Source organism: Sabethes cyaneus, chromosome 2 (assembly GCF_943734655.1).
Source record: "Sabethes cyaneus chromosome 2, idSabCyanKW18_F2, whole genome shotgun sequence".
NCBI lineage: Eukaryota > Metazoa > Arthropoda > Insecta > Diptera > Culicidae > Sabethes > Sabethes cyaneus.
Window position 1 is genome coordinate 59,745,103 of NC_071354.1, and position 26,933 is coordinate 59,772,035.

At 39.8% G+C, this 26,933-nt stretch overlaps 5 protein-coding genes across 5 annotated transcripts; 4 read left to right on the forward strand and 1 right to left on the reverse strand.

The window, feature by feature from the left end:
- The first annotated feature begins 344 nt into the window (after positions 1 to 344).
- LOC128734480 (alpha-tocopherol transfer protein-like) lies at positions 345 to 8,104 on the forward strand. Its single transcript, XM_053828703.1, has 4 exons — positions 345 to 901; positions 6,618 to 7,009; positions 7,064 to 7,303; positions 7,359 to 8,104. Exons 2-4 carry the CDS (start codon positions 6,708 to 6,710, stop codon positions 7,741 to 7,743), a joined length of 927 nt encoding a protein of 308 aa, XP_053684678.1. The 5' UTR covers positions 345 to 901; positions 6,618 to 6,707; the 3' UTR covers positions 7,744 to 8,104.
- Positions 7,868 to 8,957, reverse strand: LOC128734481 (alpha-tocopherol transfer protein-like). The gene is made up of 3 exons (XM_053828705.1): positions 8,656 to 8,957; positions 8,221 to 8,596; positions 7,868 to 8,155 (listed from the first exon to the last, which is right to left on the reverse strand). The coding sequence occupies exons 1-3, from the start codon at positions 8,955 to 8,957 to the stop codon at positions 7,868 to 7,870; spliced, it is 966 nt and encodes a 321-aa protein (XP_053684680.1).
- A 724-nt stretch (positions 8,958 to 9,681) lies between these two features.
- Positions 9,682 to 10,670, forward strand: LOC128734482 (retinol-binding protein pinta-like). The gene is made up of 2 exons (XM_053828706.1): positions 9,682 to 10,356; positions 10,413 to 10,670. The coding sequence occupies exons 1-2, from the start codon at positions 9,682 to 9,684 to the stop codon at positions 10,668 to 10,670; spliced, it is 933 nt and encodes a 310-aa protein (XP_053684681.1).
- A 9,595-nt stretch (positions 10,671 to 20,265) lies between these two features.
- On the forward strand, positions 20,266 to 21,260 carry LOC128734483 (alpha-tocopherol transfer protein-like). The gene is made up of 2 exons (XM_053828707.1): positions 20,266 to 20,940; positions 21,003 to 21,260. The coding sequence occupies exons 1-2, from the start codon at positions 20,266 to 20,268 to the stop codon at positions 21,258 to 21,260; spliced, it is 933 nt and encodes a 310-aa protein (XP_053684682.1).
- A 2,246-nt stretch (positions 21,261 to 23,506) lies between these two features.
- On the forward strand, positions 23,507 to 24,503 carry LOC128734484 (retinol-binding protein pinta-like). Its single transcript, XM_053828708.1, has 2 exons — positions 23,507 to 24,181; positions 24,246 to 24,503. Exons 1-2 carry the CDS (start codon positions 23,507 to 23,509, stop codon positions 24,501 to 24,503), a joined length of 933 nt encoding a protein of 310 aa, XP_053684683.1.
- Positions 24,504 to 26,933: the final 2,430 nt, after the last annotated feature.

The window sequence follows — 26,933 nt, forward strand, 5'->3', positions numbered from 1 at the left end:
CGAAGCAAAATTTGCAAATCACTGAAACAATCAATTAGGTACGACGTGAAACGATCCACAGGAGAATCTCATTTACGTATTATTATGCAAAGATAATATGTTCTCACGTTCTATCTGATGTACTGTTTTATCAGCAATAGATAGTAACATAAGAGACGATTCATTCACCACCACTTGAATCTACACAGAGGTGAAGCACAACACTCCACTACTACCGAAGTTCGTTATCGCGCTGCTATAATACGTAATTCAGATTTGTCGTTGTAGACTCAAGTGCAGACTAAGCTGCACTGCAATTTCGGTACCGATAAGAACCACCGAGCAGACGTATCTCGTTTACCCCGAATCAGCACTTTTTCCCCATTTAGAGCAAAGCTAATCAGCACCGACGGTAGTGTGAAATTTCTGCTTGCACCTGGCCGTTTTTCGAGCGCTATCAGAAATCAGAAGTGTTGGTCGCGTGGGATGTCACCGGGGAAGATTTTTTTTCAAAAAATATGAATTGCCTCTATAATGATGGTGCAAAGTGTGGCCAATAAAGCGAATCTTACAAACTCATCGTACAGGTGATTCAGACGTGTACCGCGTATTGCACTACAGCGACAGTTGCAAAACTGTATGACGTATCGCACGATATATACCCATACCTACCTACGGTAGGCACAATATAAACGTTTTGTTATCTACAAAACGACAATGCTTCGCTTGATGGTTCGTTAGCACCACCAAGTTTCAGCTGTTTCAGTCAGTTTAGTTTCCGCGTTGAAAATAGTGCACTTCATATCGGTTGGGAAATCGCTTTTTTGTGAAAGTGCTTTACACAAAAAAAATATCGTAAGGAACTGTGACAGTTGATTCAACACGATTCAGTTTGCATCTCGTAGTGGATCTAATTGCTCCAGTGAGTATGAATTGACTGTTTGTGACGAAACGTGGTAGCTAATTTGAATAGTGTGATAGCGCTGACTAATCGGTTTGTGGTTATGGTTTCCAAGAAACCTTATGGCCATGTGAAACAATGGCATTTCTGAGAAGTACAGAGTTAAACAACAAATCATTGAAAGCTTATTAACATTATATTAACATTATATATGTAATCACATCAAGTGAATGGTGTTAGAATTAGCGTGAACCATTGGTTATAAGAAACTACGAAATATTTAAAATTTATGAACGAAAATCATATTTAAAATATTCAATATCTCCATTCTTCCATAAAAATTTAAGAGAAATTTTAAAATTTTTCGGACATCGTTTATTTTAAAAATTTAAAAATAAATAGAAATTTTTTTGTTCATACTAGAAACTCTGGACAATTTGAAAGGTGATCCAGTGGATGCATACCACTCTATCACTCACCACTTTAGAGTACTGACAGTCAGCTAAATCATGCCAGAATATAACGTTACCTTTTAGTTTACGAATGACTGGTAAAATTCATTTCTTCAAGAATTCTGCCATGAATACACTTGATGGCATTGTTGATGAAATGATAAAAGGCTCAGTCTTCACTCCACATATTCCTTGCCAGATCATGGCCTTACTTTCAGTCAGAATTTACTCGGCTCGTCCCTCTTCGCATCGTTCCTGCAGGATCGTTGTCGAGAAACATTTTCACTAGGCTTTCGTCTATCAATTTAACAACTTGCCCTGTCCTCCGCTGTAAACCAATTCGGAGGACTGTTCGTTCATCCCTCTGTATTCTCCGCAAAGGACGATTGTATATCAAACGCGGCAGCTCCTAAACTCCTAAGCACCAACTAGCTACTCCTAAACTGCCAAGAAATACTCGCAGCGCCAGCGACACAGCGGCATAGTAGAGGAGCTAGCATGATAGATATGGTCTAGTTGAGCGTTAAGACGAGAGAGAACTTGGTCCCGGATTCTGGGCACCATGAACACAACTCTGACATGAACCAGCAGGAGGATTATGATCGTGAAGAGCTGAGAAAGCTATCCCGTGTCAATAAAAGTTCAAGCAGAGTCACCAGTCCCGCAGAAACTATAAGTCGTAAACTGGCGTATGCAGGAATGTGGAAGGGAATCTGATCACGAACGATCAGAGATCAACAGCAGCACTTCACTGATTCGCTAAACATTAGATTCAGCGAGAAATTGGTAGGCTGAAAAACAACAAAGCCAGCCAGGATGAACGCTTACTTGAGAACAGTGCTGGATTACTTCCAGAAATTTGGATGCGTAAGATCTACCGGAAAGAAGGATGGGACGAGTCCTGTGCTACCTCTACATGACAGCAGACAGCTAGAATACTGGAACTATCATAGTATTATACTAATCAAGGCTGCCTCTCAAATAATACTCCAACGTCTATGAGGCACATTTGAAGGGCAATCGTATCGCAATGGATCAAATCCTCCCAATCCGACCGATTTTGTAAGCATATCATGACTACAACGTGTTCACACGAGACATCGCAGGCGGTGATGAGCTTGAGGTGATCGACAGGTTCGTGTATTTAAGAGCCTTCACCGGCGACAGCCTTCCAGTTGGCCTTAAGGTTCGACACTGGCCTTACAAATCAGACGTGGTATGCTCCAATTTCGGTTGGTGAACGGCGGAATAATGCGTAACACAAACCTCATAGTGCTCTCTAGCCTCTTATCGATCCTATCCCTACCTCCTCGTGGTAGCAGTCGGAATACGAGCAACCATAGCGGAGATCCGGTGACCAGCCCCGGTGGAAACTGAGGTTGTTTACCGACAGGGAAGGAGACACTCATGTGCGCGGTTATAGGGCAACCAACTTACTTTGGACCCCATCAGCAGCTATACAAAATTGGGACACTTCCATTTGATTTCGCTGTAAGTGTCTTTTTAGTGTATAGTGTATAAATCTTTTAGTGTATAGCATACAAATACTCTTTTTATGCCGTGATGTTTGAGGTCACGAAAAATGCTGCCGGATGTAGCACCGTTGCGGAATTTATTTCTTATCAACGACCGTAACTCAAACTCTGGTACGTGCACATCGAACGAGACACAATACGAAAATGAAACTACGTCAAGTAAGACTTAAGTCATAATGCCACAGACACATGGTCTTAGTTTGACTGTATTAATTGTATATGCCGCTGTAAGCATAAAATTATTTTTATTCGATTATATATGTGTCACACTGTATAAAAAATTCTATTTAATTATTTGGTTATTCTGTTCCAAACCAAAAATTCAACATAAAAAAGCAGGTTGGAAACATATTTTTGAAATTTTTATTGCTTACAGAGTAGGGTAAGGTGGTGCAGAGTGCACCGCTTAAGCAAAACATCATTTTGCAGAGCAACGGCGTGTTTGTTCCACGTTTTCCAACTTCTAGAAGACTTTGGGATCTTTTTTACACTTACTCCTGGTGAAATTTCCTAACAAAAACCAGTATTTTTTGTCATTTTTGACGATTTTTGGCAAGAGTCAAAATCATTTTGTGAGGCAGAACGCCAAAGCCCGTGGACAAAACGCACCAATTTTGCCCAGCTAGGCGTTAAACGCAACCAAAAAATTTACCATTCAATCACGTGTTGTATAAACTCCTAAAACTAGGCTGTCGCAATGGCGGAAGCGTTCGTTATAGCGTTTGTTACATACGCTTGTTTGCTGAGATACAATGGGTTCATATCTCAACATAATTGGCAATAAAATTTAATCATCTACTTTTCTCCAACTAATGTGAGATGAAATATTGTAAGTTAAACAATGTACAATTAGGTTTAAGGCAAATTCTAAGTCCTATACTATACATAATATTGCTACATTTTTAATAAATAATACGAAACAAAAGATGTACTGCAAATTAAAAATATTTTATAACTGTTCGATCCCGCTGTGATGCATTCTACCCCTGTTTTGTATTTTGAAGTTTTTTGGAATATATGTGAAAAATATGCATAGTTAATGCCGTTTTTGTGATGAATCATCGTGTATAGCAGTATATCAATTAGATAGACTGTATTTATTATGAAATTTGCATACCGACTAGTGGTAAAAGCTTAAGAGAAACCCGTGATTTCTTACATGTGGAATGAGATCGTGGATAATCGCTTGATTTTATTGGATGTGGCTATGTTTGATGCTTTTACATTCTACACAATTATGAATTAGCGTGTTTTACACCAAAATAAAATGCGCATTCATAATTTGTGTTTTACACAGTTAACAAGCAGTTTTAGCAGTTAACCAATGAAACGGAAGTTAAACTAGGAGTGCCTACGGACGATAACAGAGTGCTGGCTTCCTATCTCGAAGAGAACCGGCGAGAAGTCGGTCAGCTGAAGAATAATAGAGCCGTTAGAAAGGCCCGGTTCCCGGAAGAACTCTACAAAAATAGCAAATAACCACTAGCAACTGCACTTCACTGGATAATTTCAAGGATTTGGAAAAAAAAGTATATGGAAGGTGCGGGTTGTGCCAACTATAAAGAGGGCGATCGACTCGATTGCTATAATGTGCACTCCCAGATTTTGTTACGTCATCTATTCCCAACAACCAGAGGGCAGAATTAGGCGGGATTTATGGGGGCTGGTGCTACTACGGATCAAATTTGCACTCTACGATAAATCGTTCAGAAATATCAGGAGTACAACCTGCCCACGTATCCTATTTTTGTTGATTTCAGGGCAGCATATGCTACAGTCAAGCGCGAACAGCTATGGCAGATAATACACGAAAAGGGTTTTCCAGACAAACTGACGCAGCTGAATAGGGCCACCGTGAAGCTAGTGATGTGATACCTACGTGTTTCGGAGGGTTGTGTTATAAATCAATGCGTCGAAAATCAAATATTTGGTGAGAAGAGACTCCAGAGAAAACAACGTGTTCCTCACATAAACAGTGGCTATTGAAGGCGATGAATTGAAACTGATGAATTTATATATTAGGAATCACCGCCGATAATAATACAAGTACAGTGTTTCAACGACGCATTCAACCTGGTCGAGCCTACTGTTCCTTCTGTAAGTCGCTTCGATCAAGAAGCATACACCGCCGTATAAAGCTGACGATATACAAAACGCTAATCAGACCGGTAGCCCTGACCTGTAGACTTGAGACAGTAACTTTGCTTACGGAAGACATGCATGCACTTGCCGTATTTGAGCGAAAGGTGTTGCGGACCATTTTTGGCGGAGTACAAACAGAAAGCGGAGAGTGGCGGAGGCGTAAGAATCCCGAGCTACAGGTACTACTTGGAGAGATTCCTATCGTACACCTGGGGAAAGTTAAGAGACTACGGTGGGCCGGCCGCGTCCCAAGAATGCCGGGCCACTGTGCAATGAAATCCGTTCTCTTAAATAACCCCGTTGGCACCAGAAATAAAGGTCTAACGTGCTAGACGGCTCAGTTTAACCAGTTTAGCCAGTCAGTTTAGCAAGTTTACGTGTGTCGAAACGCTCAACGAACTGGCGACCCAGGACCCAGGACCGAGACAGTGGAGAGGAATTCTTAATACGGCAAGAGCCATCCCGGTCCTATGCTACTGGAAGATGGAAGAATGTTCTGATCTCCACTGGGCAAGACTGTTAGAGGTAGTAGGATCTAGGATTAAATTGTAATTATCCTGTATTCTAACATTGTCTGTCATAGAACAAGCAGAAGGCCAAATTTTGTCGGTATGTAGCAACCAAACCAAAAAGTGGAAGCTATTTTCCAAGTGGCGCTTTCGTAACCACTGGCTCTATAAACAAAAAAAAAATATCAAAAGAATTGCTTTCAGATGAAGCTGTGGCCTTCTTTGATTAATCTTTTCAGTCTGACTTGGAGCACAGTCATGCTAAAATTCGACCAAACAACGGTACAAATGGCATCACCGCCCAAGCAACATTTTTGTTGTATAATAGCTTATTAAACTGTTGAACAGCTGATTCACGTGGAACAAGTGCTTGATAAGCTATTGTACAACAAAAATGTTACCTGGGCGTGGTTCCTGAGGAGTGTTAAAATTTCAATTGCGCGATGATTTGCCAAATCGAAGTTTGATGTAAAGTACTCTGGTTAGACATTCAAAATTTTCAATTATCCAACCTGGCGGATTGTCATGACAGATTCAAAATTGAAATGTGTAATGACCGATTAAAAGTTGTTGACTGACATGCAACCCAATCACTTACGTATCAGTTACGTATCGTATTTGATAGCGTTCAATAATTCACTTCTTTCGATAGTCACAGCGACCTAGTAAAGTTCGCCTGTGTTCGAAAGCGTTAATGATTCGCTTATTTTTATTCCAAATGCCTCATGGAATAATTGACAAAAAGAGCTATTAGAATAGCTAGATAAAAATTATTAAATCACACGTTATGGCGTTCAGCGTTCGTTTGTAATTGCGCTTTTATCGGATTTTATTGGATTTCTCAATGCAATGTGCCAATTTTTACGGGCTTTTATATCGAACATAAAAATATACCAACTAAAAGGTCTATAAATACAATTCGTTCAAAGTAGCACCACGGTTCAGAAGGAGACCTTACCCCGGTCTATCAGGAACTAAATATAATATAATCAGCGATAAGATATCACTCCGCAATATCCTCTTATGTATTTTGCCATCCGCACGTTATCGCTTCCATATCTTAATAAAATCATACAAAATCGACATTTTCACTCGTCAGACCGGAGCCCGTACACACAGTTACAAAGTGCAACTCGAGCGCGTTACGTAGCACAACATCGACCGTTGTTGACCGACCCCTTCCCGAGAAATGGCATCTCTGCGATTGCTGTCGCCCGAACTGGCGGAAAAGGCCCGCACGGAACTGAACGAGGTTCCCGCCCGGATTCCGGAAGATATTGCCGTGCTGAAAGCGTGGCTAGCTAAGCAACCGCACCTGAATCCACGCTGTGACGATCAGTTTTTGGTAGGCTTTTTGCGGGGATGCAAATACAGCCTCGAGAAGACGAAAGAAAAGCTGGACACTTACTATACGGTTAAATCGGCCATTCCGGAATTTTTCGACAATCGTGATCCGGCCGATGGGAAAATTCAGGAGAATGCTGCTCTCGGGTAGGTAAACTTATAAAATCATTGACTTCTTTGATTAAATGTTAATATTTTTAGGGTCAATTTACCACTTCCCTATACCATGGGAGCTGACGGTCCTCGGATTGTGCTTGTACGGATGGGTTGCTATGATCCTAGCAAATACTCCATCGTTGACATAATGAAAGTTTGTTACATGATTACCGATCTTCTGTTGGTGAATGATGACATTTCAGTGATCGCAGGTCACATGGTGATGGTTGATCTGCGAGGATTGAGCCTGTCAGCGTTGGCGCAGTTCAGCCCCACCCTGATCAAGTATGTATTTTGACAAAATTCTATCTTCATAGGTTAAAATGTTTTCTTTTTGTAGAAAGATGACATCCGTTATCGAAGGCTTTCCGATTCGAACCAAAGGAATTCATTTCGTTAATCCATCGGCGGGCTTCGATACTCTCTACAAAATGTTCCACGGCTTTTTGAGTAAAAAAATCCAGGAACGGGTTGTGGTGCATGACACATTCGAATCGTTACACAAAGTGATCCCTAAAAAGTATTTGCCCGAAGAGTATGGAGGTAGTGGTGGAAAACTGGCCAGCATTATCGAAGACTGCCGGAACGAACTCGTAGCATATCGGGACTTTTTCATCGAAGATGCACGCTATCGGAATGACGAAAGAAAACGACCCGGAAAACCAAAGAATGCCGGCACTCTGTTCGGTGTTGATGGTTCCTTCCGATCGTTGGAGTTTGATTGAATTTTGTGTGAACATAGAAAAAAAAGAGTGTGTTTTATTGTGGCATTTTATAATACAAGAAATTTTATTTGTTGATTGTAAATTGACCTAGGCTTTTAGATTGTTTCGCTACTTACACCTGAGGTTAATCAAGTTCAAGTTTTCTAAACGTCCCATCAATACCGAAATTGTCACTAATTCTTGAAGAAGCCGACAAAAATGATTTGTTAGCTTGTAAACCGCTAAGTTCTCCGATTTGACTATCCCGAAGCTTACCCATTTCGAGTAAATAATCACGATTATTTCGTAGTCCATTCTCCCAAACATCTACGTACTTTTGAATGGGTTCTAGAGTTCCTCCATACTCCACTGGAAGTACACTTCTGGGGAATTGAGTGTGCAACGAGTTTAAACTCGATCCATGTACAAATATCTTTCAATATGAAAAAAGAACAATAGATGCCATTGAGTTAGTTACACAAAAATAATATTTCCTACCCTTCTATCCTGATTTTTAGTTGAGAGAAGCCCGTTGAAAACATTGACTACCGTTTGCATTCCAGGTGGGGGATTAAGGATATGTATTCCACGCATTCGAAACGGACTTGCGTCCTGATACAGGACTGCGACCTGCTTCAGGAACTCCAGATCGAATTGGAACAGGTGTCCGGCAGTTACACGTGCCAAATCGATGATCAGGGACATGCCACAGATTACGACTTGATCGTCATCTCGCATCATGATGTCGTTGATCAGTGTACCAACTTTTATTACATCGGCAAAACTGCATTCTGCCACGTCAAATTGAGCAACTCTGATTATGAAAATTCTAGGATCTGATTGGTACACCGTCTCAGGTAAAGGAATCCCGACGCTGCATAGAAAAATAAATCTAAGAATCTTACACAAAACTTCATAAAACATCGGTCTTACCCCATGCGAATCACTTTCAGGACATGCTCGTCAATCGGGTCACGGTCCTGCACTACCTGTGGAAGGGCCGTTCTTATTCGAAAGAACAGTGCTAACTTCTCTTTTGTTTTCTCCAAACTAAACTTGCAGCCCCGTAGAAAGGACAACAGTATCTGGTCACTTAGCTCCCCGCACAGAGTATGTTGGTCGTTCAGGAAACGTCTTATCACCTCTAATTGACTGTCAAGCTGTGCAGGATCTTCGTTTAGTTCATTTTTGGCAACAGTCGCCAGCTCAAACGAAACGGATCGCAAAGTTGTCATTGTTGTGACTTAAACTATAACTCGTTTTAGCTTGAGATGCAACCTGTTAAACGCCCTCATACTCTATTGGGATTGAAATGATTATCTTATCAATGCGATAACAAGTAAAATTACTTAGAAAAGATGTCGAAAACAAGGTATGGTTCGTTGCTTTTTCCACCAGGTGCAAGTGACTTTGCAATGGTAGACTTCGATACAACTGCATCGAATTGCAATATCTTGATCGCATCCAACATCGTGTAATGATGCCAAGCTAGTGACCGAATGGTCACAGTTCGTTTTAACTTTTTTTTATCAACCTAGTACGAATTCTTCTTTGTTCCAGTACTCAATGGAAAATTGCCTTTATTGCACCCTTGAACCCCTATCTAATCGTACACATTATCACTGTTATCGATTGATATAACGCTGCTTAGCATGTGTACCAATCGAAATCTACCTAGTTTTAGTTCTGCTGTTTGATCAAGTACATCATTCGTTGTTTAATACCTTTCTTTTCAAGGTTTTTGGTATGTAGTTTTTGTTAAAACCTCCCCAGCCTAAACCAAAATTTGACTTTGAACACCTGATAATGATTGAACAAGTCATGTTCAAACATGTAACTGTTCAGACTGGTTAAAGAAAAATTTCGATATAGATCTTTTCCTAGCTGACTTGTAATTTTTTTCAATAATGAAATCAAGACCTTTATTTAGTGCTAAATTGCAGTTTGCCTCGATCCGCCATGCCTGATATTCGACCAATCTGTCCGGAGCTGGCCCGCAAGGCCAGGGACGAACTGCACGAGGTACCGGAACGGCTGGACGACGATATCGCAGCGCTGCGTGCTTGGCTTGCCAAGTGCCCGCACATAAAATCCCGCACAGATGACCAGTTTCTGGTTACTTTCCTGCGAGGTAGCAAGTACAGTTTGGAACGTGCCAAAGAAAAGCTGGACCTGTACTACAGTGTGCGGTCGGCTTTACCGGAACTAATGCGTAACCGTGACCCTTTCGAGCCGAAAATGGCCACCCTCATGAGACTGGGCAGTGCGATTCCACTGCCAGAGACAGAAACTTCGGACGGACCTCGTATTATACTTATTAGACCTGGTGCATACGATCCTGAAAAATTTTCGATTCAGGATGTATTCAAATTCAATTGTATGATGGGTGAGGTTATGATGCGAGAAGACGACAATGTGGGTATTGCAGGACAAATGGGAATCATTGATTTGGCTAACACAACGATGGCACACTTTTTACAATTTAATCCCACTTTTGTGAAGAAAGTTACAATGTTGAGCCAAGAGGCTTCACCGCTACGCTTGAAGGGATTCCACTATATAAATACTCCAACAGGATTTGAAACTGTGTATAATATGTTCAAAGGATTTATGAACGAGAAAAATCGATCTCGTGTAAGTATTGTTAGGAATTGCGAAACTATGAGAAACTAATTGTCATTAATCAACAGCTTCACGTACACGGAAGCAACATGGAGGCATTGTATAAATACGTTCCAAAGCGTCTACTTCCGGAAGAATACGGAGGTGATGCTGGTTCCGTTCAAAGCATAGCGGAAAAGTGGGCTAAGAAAATCGAAAGCTATCGAGATTATTTTGTGGAAGATGAACAATACGGCACGGACGAGAAAAAGAGACCTGGAAAGCCGAGAAGTGCCGATAATCTATTTGGAATTGATGGTTCCTTCCGAAAACTGGAAGTAGACTGATACGTGGGCTGTGTTCAAATAAATTTGTGGTATTATTGAAAATCTTTGATATAAAATTTAGAGTGGTAAGGAAGATTGCAAAATACAACATTTTTGTTATATGATCCAATTAATTAACTTTAACTATCCGCAAGTTATTATACTTTTAACGAATATTACGATGGAAAAAATGGATCATTTAAAGGGCAACTTTTTAGTTGGGTAAAACACGTGTCTGCGTTTGGTACCAACCGTTTCGAGGCTAACACCATTTTTGCGACATTACAGGCCAATTTTCTTCCAATATGTCATGCCTATCGCGCCCTTCTAGCCTTTGCAACTTTCAAGATACGAAGAGTTACGTCAGGTCGAAGTTCATCGTTCTCACCCACCCCGCCAAAGATGCTCCTAAGCACACGACGTTCGAAAATGATCAGTGCTTGCAAATCCCCAGCAAGCATTATCCACGTCTCGTGCCCACAGAAGGCTACCGATTGTGCTTATCACGGCGGTGAAGTTTTCAAGACCTTAGCGTCTTGTGCCATACTTAGAAGTCTTTTAGAAATTGTTTAAAAAAGAAACATTAAATCGTAAAAGATAGAAAAATATTAGCCTCCTGTCATAAAGAGAAAAATGGTTCTTTTAATTCTGCTATTTATTTATGAAAAAACCCGATTTAATCCACCTAGTGGTGAAAGGAACCTTTGTTATACGGTCTTACTTGCTATTTGAGGTAGAAATCGACACGTCTTCGGAACATAATTCATCTATTGGTTATCGTTGCGCAGTGCGTTGATTTACATAAAATTTTTGAAAATTGAATAAGTTTACAAAATTTGAACAAAATAGGAACACTTTTAAATTTTGATAAATCCTTTGTTCATGAAATTGCCGAGTTAGGATAAGTAAGTTGTTATTAACCTGAGTAAGTGCAAATAAAAGTAAGTTGTAAGTGGAAATCTTATCCTTTAGCATATACGTTGTCTAGTAAAGGTCTAGTTTATAGGTTTTTGAACTATGCATAGTTTCCTGTAACGCCATTCTATTTGACTCACATCAATAGAGTTTTCTTGAATAATTTTCATCAACTTTTATTAACTCACGCTGTTGCATTTTATACAACACGTGTAGGTTTTTCAACGCCATATTGTTATAAAGTTACAAATCGTTGTTTAACTAACGTATATTCTTCAACAAACTTATTGTGAGCAAAATATCATAATTATTCAATGCATTAATAATTTAAATTGTTGGGAAAATGTATGCAGCAAATCTATCAGCAAATGTAAAATGTTTAAAATGTATCCGTCTGCTGGTAGTCGAGTAATGCGGAGTCAAAATTAGGGTATTTTTTATAATCAAAGTTCTACAGATCCTAAACAAGCAAACATAGAGGTATAGTATTTTCAGCAAAGTTGTGTATTTTTACTATTTGTACAATTTTGTAGTACATGAAAAAGTCATACAACAATTACAAAAAGAGCAAAAATAGAAAAACTGATTTTACAAATTCATATACAATAAATAAGATATTTCTATCTTCGCTGCAGAGATAGATGGTTACTGTCTTTAGTAAAATTTCTTGTAATAATATGTTCTATAACTTTGCAGAACACATCAGTGTGTTATATTGACACTGAAGAAAAATAATTTTTTTATTTCACTTTTAGGGGGATTAATCAAAATTTAAAATCCACCAGACGATCGAGCTTTTAATTTCAAGAAACTCTTCCAAAGGTTCGATAAACCTAAAACCAAGTTTTCCCAGTCAAAACTCTAGTGCACACGTTTTCTTTGGTTTGGGGCTATTGTGCGCGCGAGTAACTGTGTTACAAAAGTTGGCGCGAGTGTTCGAGGGGTAATATCTTTTAACCGGTAAAACCAATTCTTATGAAATTTTGCATATATATTCGTAGTGTCAAAACCTTTCGTTTGATATTAAAATAATTCAAATTAGGTAAATTATCTTGGTTAAAATCATTATAAATTATTGTTAATTTTGGTGTGGTGTATACGGTTGCTCATAACTTTCAAATTAAACGTCCAATCAAAAAACCATTCAATAGTGATCTATTAGGATATATTATCTTTCAAATGAGACTAATAGCGCATAAATCGGTTTGGCCATCTCTAAGAAACAGGCGATAATTATTACCTTGTCAAAACAGGTTTTTTAAGCATAACTTTTAAACTACTTGTTTGTTTTCAATTAAAAATTCCTGAACAATTTAGCTTTAATAAGGGCTTTCATTTGATACTAAGATCGTTGAAATCGGTCATGTAGTTCCGAAGAAACCCGTGTCACGTATTTTTTACATTTTTGCTTATAACTTTTAAACGAAACATCGTATCACGAAACAACTCAATAGTGATCTACTAGACAATAACACCTTTCAAACAAAAGTAATAGCGAACCATTCGGTTCAGCCATCTCTGAGAAACAGGCGATAGAAAAAATCATTACATACATACACACACACACACACACACACACACACACACACACACACACACACACACACACACACACACACACACAGACATTGCTCAAATCGTCGAACCCTATCGATTGGTATATGTGACTTGGCCCTCCGGGCCTCGGATCAATTTCGTGTTTTTCGACCAATTTTAAACCTTTGTTATAGTATAACAAAGGTAATATAGTATAACAAAGGTAAAAACTGGGTACATTCACCTAATGCTCCACACTTCGGTGATCTCTGGGAGGCCGCAGCTAAAGTCGCCAAGAAACATCTTATGCCTGAAATTGGTGTTAATTGTTCGAGGAAATGTCTAATTCAGAGCCCGTACTGCTAATGATAACCTTAAAGTTGGCCAAATGGTAGTCAGTTTAAACGAATTTCAGGCCCCGAAGTGGCTGTTTATTACCCTTTCTTTGCTAAATTCTGCATTGCCACCTTGAAGTCTCTCGACAGTGCACAGCTTATATTTTTTATAGTTAGTAGGCACCGGTGAAAGGAACGTATTAAGTCTATGCCAGGGAGGTAAAAACTGTTGCAGAAAGTATGGACGCGGCCAATTTTTAGTAAAAAATAAACGAAAATTTAAGATAAGTTTTGTACAACAGTTTAGTTTTATCAATTTCTGATATTCTTATATTGATATTCTGATAGATTCTTACCTCCTAAAAACGAAAAAACCGAACCTAGTCAGGTTACAAACCAGATGCTGGAAATGATTTATAGATGATTCAGGGCAAACCGGTCAAGGCGAGCCACGTGTATTGGCGGCTACCCGCTGTGGGAAGCACCGGTTACTGCGGGGGGCGCCCCGTAAAGATCAGTTTTATACTTAAGATGGTACAGTATAAATTGCTGAAAATATGTCAATAAAACGAGTTGATCACAAACGAGTGCAAGGTAGTCGACAGGTGGAAGGAGTATTTCGATGAGCATCTCAACGGCGATAAAGCAGCAGGAGACGCAACGGGAGTTAGCCTCGAAGGGCCTACAAACGACAATACTGTGCCGGCTCTCGATCTCGAAGAGATCCGGCGTGAAATTCGTCAGCTGAAGAATAATAGAGCCGCCGGAAAGGACCGACTTCTGGCAGAACTCAACAAAAATGACCAAGAACCGCTAGCAACGGCACTTCATTGGGTAATTTCTAGGATTTGGGAGGAGGAGAAACTACCAAAGGAGAGGATGGAAGGTGTAGGGAACGTGCCGAGTTAGCTGAATCAGTGTAAAATTAAATCTAATGAAACTAAATTATTTGCTTCAGTGTACTGAAATTCCTTTGCATGTGTTGCGAGAGTTCGTCATACGAACGATAAGAGACAAAGAGAGAAATCATAAATCGTTCAATTTAGCTCTTACGCATACTGGGGCATGATATATTATGCACTTAGACAAAGAGTCAGTTTTTAGACGAACGTAGACTTTAGTGGATGTGCTTGTTTTGTGCTCCGAAGTGTTTCAGTTGAAATTGAAAGTGACTGACACTGCCGGACACTACATTGGCGCAGAAGGAAGATGCTTCCAAAGGGTGAGTAAAGTTTCTAGATAGACTGAGTGAATGCACGATGGCGTCTGACAGACGCTTATTTGACACGGATTAAAGACGTTTGTGCGCGTCTTTTTGCTTTGTAAATCCTACGAAAATTAGCTTTCGTACATCATTCGTCGCCTTTATATAATACGCTGGTATGCGTAGATTAAACGCCTCTGGGAGGGCTATTAAAATGTATGATTCGTGCGCCTCTGGGAAGGCAGAATAATGTATTGAAATACGCTGGTATGCGTAGATTGAACGCCTCTGGGAGGGCTATTGAAATTCGTGCCTCTGGGAAGGCAGAATAATGTATTGAAATACGCTGGTATGCGTAGATGAACGCCTCTGGGAGGGCTGTTGGAAATCGCTCCTGTGCGTATGAATCGCTTGTGTGCGATAGACGCTTGTGCGCGTCTTACTTTATTGAAATGCACTGGTGTGCATGGTTTGAGTGCCTCTGTGAATGCTGTGAATTGCTTCTGTACGATAGCTCCCTTGAGAAGAACGTTCTAGTAAATAACTCGCTTATGTGTGTCCTTTTTGTCAGCTTTTCCCCATATATTTCTCTTGAGTATTGAGATGAGAAGCACGGAATACATCGATTTCACAACATTATTATGGCAAAAGGATGATGCTAACACGATGATAAGGATAACGAAAATGACGATAGAAATGGCTAAAATAAAGATGGAAATGACGAATATGACAAACCGAAATAAAGATGGTAATACCGAAGATAATGATGGTTATGACAAAAATGGTAATGGTAATAATGAAAACGACGATAACGAGGGAAATGTAGATGGTAATGACAAAAAAAAGGAGATGCTTATGACGAAAATGTTTAGAGTAATGATGAAAATGATGATGGAAATGACGCAAATAAAAATGGTAATCACGAAAATGAAAATGGTAATGACAAAAATGTTTATGGTAATGAAGAAAACCATGAAGGAAATAACGAAAATAATGACGGTAATAACGAAAATGATGATGATGAAAATGGAAATGATGAATATGAAATGGCAATGAACAAAATGATGATGGAAATGACGGAAAGAAAGATGGTAATGACGAACATAATCATGGTTATGACGAAAATGGTAATGGTAATAAAAGTGATAATGATGATAGAACTGACGGAAATGAAGATGGCAATGACGAAGACGGTGATGGTAATAACCAGAATGTTAATGATAATGACGGAAATGGTGACAGTAATGACGAAAATAAAGGTGGTAATCGTAAAAATGAAGATGGTAACCACGAAAATTCTAATGGCTTTGAAGAAAACCATGAAGAAATTAACGAAAATGATGACGATAATGACAAACATGAAGATGATGACGAAAATTAAACTGGAAATGACGAATATGAACATGGCAATGGCGAAAATGACGATAAAAATGACGAAAAAAAGATGGTAATCGCGAAAATGAAAATGGTAATAAAGAAAACCATGAAGGAAATAACGGAAATAATGACGGTAATGATGAAAATGATGATGATGACGAAAATGAAAATGATGAATATGAAGAAGGCAATGACGAAAATGATGATGGGAATGACGGAAATAAAGATAGTAATGGTTATGACGAAAATGGTAATGGTAATAATAAAAAATGGTAATGACGAAAACGGAGATGGTAATGACGAAAATGAACATGGTAATGGCGAATATGGTAATGAAAATGACGATAATGATAGAAATGAAGATGGTAATGACGAAAACGGAAATGGTAATGACGAAAATAGTGATGGTCATGACGAAAATGATGATGGTCATGATGAAAATAAAGATAGTAATGAAGAAAATCATGAAGGAAATAACGAAAACAATAACGGTAATGATGAAAATGATGATTATGATGATGATGATGATAAAAATGACTGATAGTAAGGAGAATGTTGATGGTTATGATGAACATTATAGTGATGTTGACGAAAATGATGATGATAATAAATTTTTTTAGGATAATTTACTAGAAGAGTAGAAAAGAGGGTGAATGTAGGGAACGTGCCGAGTTAGCTGAATCAGTGTAAAATTAAATCTAATGAAACTAAATTATTTGCTTCAGTGTACTGAAATTCCTTTGCATGTGTTGCGAGAGTTCGTCATACGAACGATAAGAGACAAAGAGAGAAATCATAAATCGTTCAATTTAGCTCTTACGCATACTGGGGCATGATATATTATGCACTTAGACAAAGAGTCAGTTTTTAGATGAACGTAGACTTTAATGGATGTACTTGTTTTGTGCTCCGAAGTGTTTCAGTTGAAATTGAAAGTGACTGACACTGCCGGACACTACAGAAGGTATAGGCTGTCCCATCTACAAAAAGGGCGACCGGTTAGATTGCAGTAGTTACCGCGGCATTACGTTGGTCAACGTCGCCTACAAGGTGCTCGCCCAGATTTTATTGCGTCGTCTATCTCCTATAGCAAGAGAATTCGCAGGACAGTATCAGGCGGGTTTTATGGGGGCTCGTGCTACTACGGATCAAATTTTTACTCTCCGACAAATCCTCCAGAAATGTCGAGAGTACAACGTGCCCACGCATCATATTTTCGAGGATTTCAGAGCAGCATACGATACCGTTGAACGCGAACAGCTACGGCAGATAATGCACGAGTACGGTTTTCCAGACAAACTGACGCGGCTGATCAAAGCTACTCTGGAACGAGTGATGTGCTACGTGCGCGTTTCGGGGACACTCTCAAGTTCTTTCGAATCGAGTAAAGGGTTACGGCAAGGGAATGGACTGTCCTGTATGTTATTCAATATCGCTATTGATGGTGTGATCTGGCGAGCAGGCATCCAAACGAGAGGCACGATCTTCAGCAAGAGTAGCCAGCTCCTAGCCTTTGCAGACGATCTCGACATCATTACTAGAAACCGTGGAACGGCGGAGGCAATCTACGCCAGACTAAAAACGGAGACTAACGCGTCGAAAACCAAATATATGGTAGGAAGAGGCTCCCAAGAAAGTAACGTTTGCCTCCCACGGACAGTGACTATTGACGGCGATGAACTTGGAAGTGGTTGATGAGTTCGTATATTTGGGATCTCTGGTCACCGCCGACAATAATACGAGTAAGGAGATCCAACGACGCATTCAAGCTGGAAATCGAGCCTACTTTTCCCTCCGCAAGACGTTTCGATCAAGGAGCATACGCCGCCGCACAAAGCTAACGATGTACAAAACGCTAATCAGACCGGTAGGCCTGACCTGTAGACTTGAGACAGTAACTTTGCTTACGGAAGACATACGTGCACTAGCCGTATTTGAACGAAAAATGTTGCGGACCATTTTTGGCGGAGTACAAACAGAAAGCAGAGAATGGCGGATGCGGATGAATCCCGAACTACAGGTACTACTTGGAGAGATTCCCATCGTACACCTGGTGAAAGTTGGTAGACTACGGTGAACCGGCCACGCCGCAAAGATGTCGGACGACTATGCAGTGAAATCCGTTCTCTTCAAGAACCCCACCGGCACTAGGAATAGAGGGGGCCAACGTGCTAGATGGCTCGACCAGGTTGAAGCCGACTTGCGTGTGTCGAGAAGCGCAACGAATTGGCGACGAGTAGCCCAGGGCTGAGTACAATGGAAAGGAATTCTTGATACGGCAAGAGGTGGTATGCCGCCAACAATGTGCAGGGACAGGTCAAGAACGAAAACCTTCCTAGCATGCCAGAACTCCGTTCAATCGAGAAACAATGGGCCAGAGTCGAGCGAAACGTGGAAAAAACCCCAACTATTGGAGGCAAGAAGCAGTTTAAGGCCAATGGGCGTTCTGCGGTGAAAAAAGTGCATGAGGTGTGACCAAGCAGAATCTTATTTTGAATTTTATACAAATTTTGATCGCACAATTAATCAATTGACACTCATTTTTGTTTTACTAAATTTGGATCGTAATACGCCTTAGTATAAACGGCATTCAGTGACGCTCATAATAATGCGAATTCAAAGGTTATTTCCTACTGTCATTCCTTGTGGATTTTTTATCGTTGTTGATGGCGCAAACAATCGATTGGTAAAAAGCATAAACAGCCAGTATTTGAACTCATGAACGATAATGACTAGAATAACCGTAATTACTGAGTTAATCTAAGTCACAGAACGCTTATACTTACCGTCGATATGGCACAAATACATATGTTCACACACAATCGAAGCTTATCGAAGTTCATTGACAGTTCGATATGCCTACTTTTTTCATTGCGCTTTCGGCTATAAAGATATCGAATATAGCTAAGCACGACTTTGCAAAAGTGATAAGCTTGAGTGACACAGCGTTATTAACTGCACCATTCGTGGGTTTAACCCAAGGTCTATATTTCCATAGTCCTAGTAATTACTGAAATCGGATTTTTAGCAGAATGATTATAAGTGTATAGTTGTTGTTATATCGTAATTTTTTTTAACTAAATTCGTTGAAAAGTAATTGTGCTTAAAGTTTTGAAAATCATCGTCACCATGTTGACTGTTTCGCTTCCGTGCGGCAATACGCCAATTGAGCCAAAACCAAACTTCCATGAGTTTAGACTTTGGGAAAAGATAATTGTGCCGAGAGGCCCACATTAAAATTTTGACGAATCAGGAATTTCTGACTGCGATTTTATACAATTTTCAGAAAAATGACGAATAAAAACAGATTTTACCAACCTAACACAAAAAACAAATCGAAGATCGGCTAAGAGTTGATAACGGTGATTTTATGAAGGCAAATAGGGCAAAAACACAGCGCAAAAGGAGTCTAGATGTGTTTGTCTAGCCCTCCCAGATGTTCGAATCTCGTCTGGGCGGTGCCGCTGTAGAGTTAATAGGATCTTTGCACTAGCCCCGTAATTTTCCTGTATTCTAATAACTGGCTGCGAAGTCTTGTCGATAAAGAAGGGTCAAGTTCTGAAGGACGTTTATATCCATGGCTTTGCTTGCTATGTGTTTGTCTACGGACCCTATTCCTCTATTTGTGGCGATAAAACAGCATTAGAAACCAACTGTGACGCGAATTACATTCAAACTTTTATTAAACATAAATATTTATGGATTTTCTATTCATCAAGTTTTGGCATTCCTTCTACACTGACTTATTTGATTTCAATATTATTGATAAATCCTTAGGTTGAAAAGGTGTAAAATCGAATGTTCTACAACATTAAATTTTTATGTAAATATTATAGTTATAAAAAGAGGTCATCAAATGAATCTGTTTGGATCAATTGCTATAACATGCAAATATAATACAGTACATTTATTTTTCATTGACATTGCTAATCCATTTCCTGATGGTTTCAATTCAAATTCTCAAAGCGTTGTTCAGAATCATTAACTGTTATTGTGCGCTACGTAGTGATTAGCAAATCTTCTTGAAAGTGTGGTTCAATATACAAACCACAATCTTATCTAATCTACCGCTTACCAGTCTCATGTAGTAAAAAATTGCGGGTCAATTTAACTAACGTATCAATAGAGTCTCGATCAGTTGAAAAATCATTGCATGAAAACCAACGCGTGTTTCGAGGTTTGTAACTGTCGAAAAGTTTTTCCTGTAACGTCGGTATCAAACCACAATATTTCCTTATTATTCACAACGATGCCCAATATCCGACCGTTATGCTCTGAGTTAGAGAAAAAGGCAAGAGATGAATTGAACGAAATACCAGAGCGCATCGATGAAGATTTGGCCGCACTCCGAGCATGGCTGGCAAAAAGTCCCCATATCAAGGCGCGCGACGATGACCAATTTTTGCTGACATTTTTGAGAGGTGCAAAACACAGCCTCGAACGGGCTAAGGAAAAGCTCGACATGTACTACACAGTGCGAACGGCGCTACCGGAATTGCTGAAAAACCGTGACCCGTTCGACGAGAAAATGGCATGTCTTCTAAGGTCAGGATCGTGTCTTCCGCTACCATTAACGGACACACCGGGTGGTCCTCGCATTGTACTCCTTAGACCCGGTGTTACCGATCCTAACAAGTTTACTATTTATGAAGCGTTTAAATGCAATTCCATGATATTTGATATAATGCTGAAGGAAGATGACAACCTTGGCATAGCAGGACAGTTAGCACTCGGTGACATGGCAGGCATGACATTGTCTCATCTAGGACAGGTTAACCCGAGTTTATTGAAAAAGATGTCTCTGTTAAATCAAGAGGCGTCGCCTCTTCGAATGAAGGGGGCCCATCATCTCAACGTACCGGCTGGATTTGAAGCAATTTTTAACGTATTCAAAGGGTTTATGAACGAAAAAAATCGATCTCGGGTAAGTGACTAGTTGTAGAATAACAAGTATTTCATTTGCGTAATTTCTCAATGGTATCACAGATATTCGTGCACGGAAGCAACTTCGAAGCACTCTACCAGTACATTCCAAAACGGCTTCTGCCGGAAGAATACGGCGGTGAAGCGGGACCAATACAGGCAATCATTGACGAGTGGGTCAAGAAAATTGAAAACTACCGCGATTATTTCAAAGAAGAGGATCAGTACGGTACGGATGAAAGAAAGCGACCGGGAAGACCAAAGAATGCCGAAAGCCTTTTCGGCATCGAGGGGTCTTTTCGAAAGTTGAATGTTGATTGAATGTGCTATGTAGGCTAAGCTAACTGATTTTTATGTAGATGCTATGAAAATTAATATAAACAATTTACAAACTTGTTGGTTTCGCGCCTAAAATATATAAGACGAACACTATAATTTACAACCTTTATTTGAGATCTGAAGTTAAGTTTTGAAAAGCTTGGTTCCATCTCTAACGCTATAATAATCTATGCAGAATTCAATAATAGTGACACAGTGTGACACACATGTATTCGAACAAAAACAAAGTCATATATTTTTGTAAATAAAGGCTGCATTTCGAATTTTACTTTTAGAAGTTGTTTACCTATAAATACAGAACGCAATAATCAATCATTTCTCTATTGAATCGCCTTCTGCCTGGATAACACGCTTTAAATGCTTTTTAAAGTCGTTACATGCGGCACGCACTTCTTCCATTGGAATATCATCCCATATTTTGTTGATAACTAGCTTAAATTCATTCAAATTATGGTATTTATAATCCTTGAGCTTCTGCTGCATGTACTGCCATAAACAAAAATCCAATGGGTTCAAATCAGGAGAACTTGGGGGCCGTTCCTTTTTTGATATGAAATCCGTCGGGCTGGCTTTGCACCACATCTTCACAAGATTTGCAGTGTGAGCTGGAGTTTCATCCTGTTGAAAGCCGTAATCTTCTTCACCATATATTCCCCGAACGTAAGGTATTAAATTTTGTTCTAAGACCATTTCTAGATGATATTTTGCATTAACTTTCACATCCTTTTCAATAAATACAAGAGAAAGCTTCTCTTTCTTTGAAATGCTTCGCCATATCATGACAGCTGATGACTTTTGGTATCGTGGTACATTCCGTTTGTGCTTTGGAACGTCCATGATCGAAACCGACCACAGCCGATCATTTTGAGCATGATGCGGTGTTTGAAGAACAAACAACTTCTCATCAGAATAGATCACTTCTGAAATACCGTGCCGACAAAGCAGCAGTTTACATCTTTCCTGTCGTTTTTGTTTTGCTGCTTCCGTTAATCCACGGATTTTACATTTTTTGAATTTCATATACAGGTCCATTTTCAAAATTTGACGAAGAGCTTTCCTTTTGATATTCAGCTGAACTGCCATTTTTCGTGCGGATCAGTCGCAACTGCGACGAATTCGTTCTCGAACAACCTGTTGGACCTATGCAGTTCTGACACTTCGTTTTCTTCCAGTTTTTTTACGGTTTTTAAAAAGATTCCATCTCGACAAATTTTTTTAGTGTATAGTATACAAATCTTCGTTTTATTCCGTGATGTTTGAGGCCACGAAATATAGTGCCGCATGTAGCACCGTTTAACAATTTATTTATTATCAACGACCGGAACTCTGGTACGTGCACACCGAACGAGACAATACGTATTATTGTATTAATTGTATATACCACGGCAAGCGTAAAATGATTTTTGTTCGAATATATATGTGTCACACTGTAGAGCACTTTGAGGTTCCTCCAAAACGCATGTTTTCTATGAATAGACCAGATATAAAATAGACCCAATAGGGTCTTTAACCTCTTATCCAGCAACTCCCATCCGTACCTGCTCGGCCGAATTTACAAACACAATAAAATACATTTCTTTTTCATTGTCATTTTGAATTCATTTCCTGATAGTTTTAACACATACTAACAGACGTAACACTTCAAACGAATTTTCGAACAAAACATCGTTTCAATGACACCCCTAAAAATTGAAAAAAACACTAGCAACACCTGATGCTATCTTCGCGCCACGCAGACTAGGTTGCTATAAATTAAGCAACGCTATAAACTTACTTGTATATTATCTAACAACAGCGCCACCACAGGCGAGCGACGTTCTCGCGCAGCGACTGTTGTTTGAGTCTTGGCTTAAGCGAAAATTTAAAATGATCGTTTTTGTTGACGACGGAATGAGGCTTCAGTGTTAAGTCTGCTAGTCTGTGGTTTCATTCCAAGTTCTCAAAGCGTTGTTCAGAATCATCAACTGTTGTTGTGCGCTACGTAGACGATTAGCAAATCTTCTTGAAAGCGTGGTTCAATATACAAATCACTATCTTATCTAATCTACCACTTTCAGTCTCATGTAGTAAAAGATTGCGGTTCAATTTAACTAACGTATCAACAGAGTCTCGATCAGTTGCAAAATCATTGCAAGAAAACCAACGCGTGTTTCGAGGTTTGTAACTGTCGAAAAGTTTTTCCTGTAACGTCGGTGTCAAACCACAATATTTCCTTATTATACACAACGATGCCCAATATACGACCGTTATGTCCTGAGTTAGAGAAAAAAGCAAGAGATGAATTGAACGAGATACCAGAGCGAATCGACGAAGATTTAGCCGCACTCCGAGCATGGCTGGCAAAAAGTCCCCATATCAAGGCGCGCGACGATGACCAATTTTTGCTGACATTTTTGCGAGGCGGCAAACACAGCCTCGAACGGGCTAAGGAAAAGCTCGACATGTACTACACAGTGCGAACGGCGCTACCGGAATTGCTGAAAAACCGTGACCCGTTCGACGAGAAAATGGCATGCCTTCTAAGGTCAGGATCGTGTCTTCCGCTACCATTAACGGACACACCGGGTGGTCCTCGGATTGTACTTTTTAGACCCGCTGTGAGTGATCCAGCAAAGTTTACTATACAGGAAGTCTTTAGATGCAATTCGATGATATTTGATATAATGCTGAAGGAAGATGACAACCTTGGCATAGCAGGACAATTGGCACTCGGTGACATGGCAGGCATGACACTGGCTCATCTAGGACAGTTTAATCCGAGTTTAATGAAAAAGATGTCACTCTTGAATCAAGAGGCGTCGCCTCTTCGATTCAAGGGAGCTCATCATCTCAACGCACCGGCTGGATTTGAAACCATTTTCAACGTATTCAAAGGATTTATGAACGAAAAAAATCGATCTCGGGTAAATGACTAGTTGTAGAATAATAAGTATATTTCATTTTCTTAATTTCTTGATGGTATCACAGATATTCGTGCACGGAAGCAACTTCGAAGCACTTTACCAGTACATTCCAAAACGGTTTCTGCCGGAAGAATACGGCGGTGAAGCGGGACCAATACAGGCAATCATTGACGAGTGGGTGAAGAAAGTTGAAAGCCACCGGGATTATTTCAAAGAAGAGGATCAGTACGGTACGAATGAAAGAAAGCGACCGGGAAGACCAAAGAATGCCGAAAGCCTGTTCGGAATCGAGGGATCTTTTCGAAAGTTGAATGTTGATTGAATGTGCTATTTAGACTAAGCTAACTGACCTTTATCTAAAGGCCATGAAAATAAATATAGACAGCTTACAAAATTGTTAGTTTCATGCTTAACCCTCTAACGGGTAAGACCGTCTGTAGACGGCCTTCGCTTTTGGAGCTCCAGAGCCGCATACGAAATTTGTTTTTAATTGGCAATATCGAAAATATGTTCTGTACAGATTTCTTGATATTTTGATACTAATATCATAACATTCTGACCATGCATTCAAAAGTTATCATCTTTCAAAAACAAAAATTCCGAAAAATTTCGAAAATAATTAATGCGCGAATTTTCCATTTTTTACTTTTGTAGAAAAAGGACATCTAGAACAAAATGATTGACCTAAAAAGTTTTTCTATGAGTAAATTTCATGCATTATTTTAATTTTGTAATATATCTGAATAGAAAAAATATCTGGGCAGAGCGTTAGACATGAAAAAGGAAAAAGAGAAATTGGACTTTTTCTTACCTGGCGCGCATCCAGGTAATTATTTTTGCAGGAAAATCAGAACTTAAGGTTTTTTCGTGTGTACTTTCATGATAAAATAGTCATTAGCTTGATCGCATCGTTTTTACGGTGTTGCCCGTTAGAGGGTTAAAATTAGAAAACGATCACTATTATTTACATGATGATCTAATGATGATTCGACATTTTAAGAGAAATCAAAGTAAAAGCAAGGTCCTGTAATATGAAGTATAGCAATAACAAATTCTGTAGATTTAGCAACACTGCCACTCAATGATTAAACTAGCAGCCCGGAAAATTCAACAAAAATGTATTAACTACAAGGTTTGCTTTTATTTGAGATCTAAAGTTGATTTTTGACAATTTAGGTTCCAGCTCTAACGCTATAATAATCTATACAGAATTCAATAATATCCGGCAACTGTTTACAGTTTATTTTCATAAATCATTCCTTAGAGCACTTTGAGGTCCCACAAAAACGCATATTTTCTTTTAAAAAATCAGATACGAAATATACCCAATATGGCCTTTAGCCTGTTATGTTTAGCAACCTTATATAAGATCGGGTAATCAACCCCGGTGGGCTTATATTGACAGTAAAGGAAGCACTCATGCGGAAGCTGAGTGTAGCAACGGGGAATAGACTCGTCAGCCTGGAGTATCCATTCCCATGTCAGGAAGGCTCTTAATGACTTGATGATTCTTCATCCAAGTGCAGTGTAGTACTCCATGTTAGGAGCGGCTTACGACAGCGTTTGATCTGGAGCGGGTACCTATATTTAGAACAAAATAAGAACATGGAATGGATGCTTGGTACCTGGAACTGCAGATCACTGAATTTCGTGTGAGGCGAAAAGGTGCTGAAACAGCTAGAACTCCGAAAGTTTGGTACCGTGGCGCTACAGGATAAAAGCGAGAAGGTGTGAATGATCCGTAGCGGCAAGGCCCAATTGTACCTGTGCAGTGGCGCGACCGGCAAGCTGGAAAAGAGCTGTTTGTATTGATGCACAGAATACAGAATCTCGTGATGGACTAGAAGGCGATCAACGAGAGTATGTGCATGTTGAGGATAAAGAGCCGTATCTTCAACTACACCGTCATAAACGTGCCCTGTCCACGAAGGTAGACCCGACAACAAGAAGTAACCATTCCATGCACAGCTGAAGGCAGCATACAATAGTTGTTATAGATCATCGACCGTCATCGGAGTTATGAACGCCTAGATCTGCAGGGAAGCAACGTATAGACCGGTAATCGGATCCTATAGCCTGCACATGGAATGCACTGTGAAGTGCTTCGACTTTCGATGACCGATGGAGCATGATACACTCGGTCGTCAATGAGGTCATAACCGCGGTGGTAAGTGAAGACACCTGGAATGCACAAAGTGACTGGTTTGACAGGGAATAACAATAAACGTTGGAAAGGAAAACAAAGGAACTTGGAAAACTGTATAGGCATTGCTACAAGCAAGGATTTTTTTCAAGTATCGACGAGCGTGAAATGAGTTGACTGAGATTCTGAGAAGGAAAAGTGCCAGAAGGAGGACAGAGACCGTAAAGAGCTAGAACAACTATTCCGGCCTAATGAGACGCTAATGAGGATGCACAGTGATACGTGTAGGGAGGAGGAGGGAAACCTGGTCACAAATGAGCGCGAGGTGGTTGACAGGTGGAACCTGTTCTTCGATGGTATCTAAATGGCAACAACTAGAACAGTAGAAGCAAAAGTTAACCTTGGAGTACCTATAAACAATAACAGCGTGCTAGTTCCCTATCTCGAAGAGAGCCGGCGAGGAATCGGTTAACTGGCAGAACTCTACAAAAATGGCAAATAACCAGTAGCAACGGCACTTCGCTGGATAATTTCAAGGATTTTGGAGAAGGAGAAACTACCTAACTAGATGGAAGGTATGGTTTGTCCCATCCACATCCACTAAAAGGC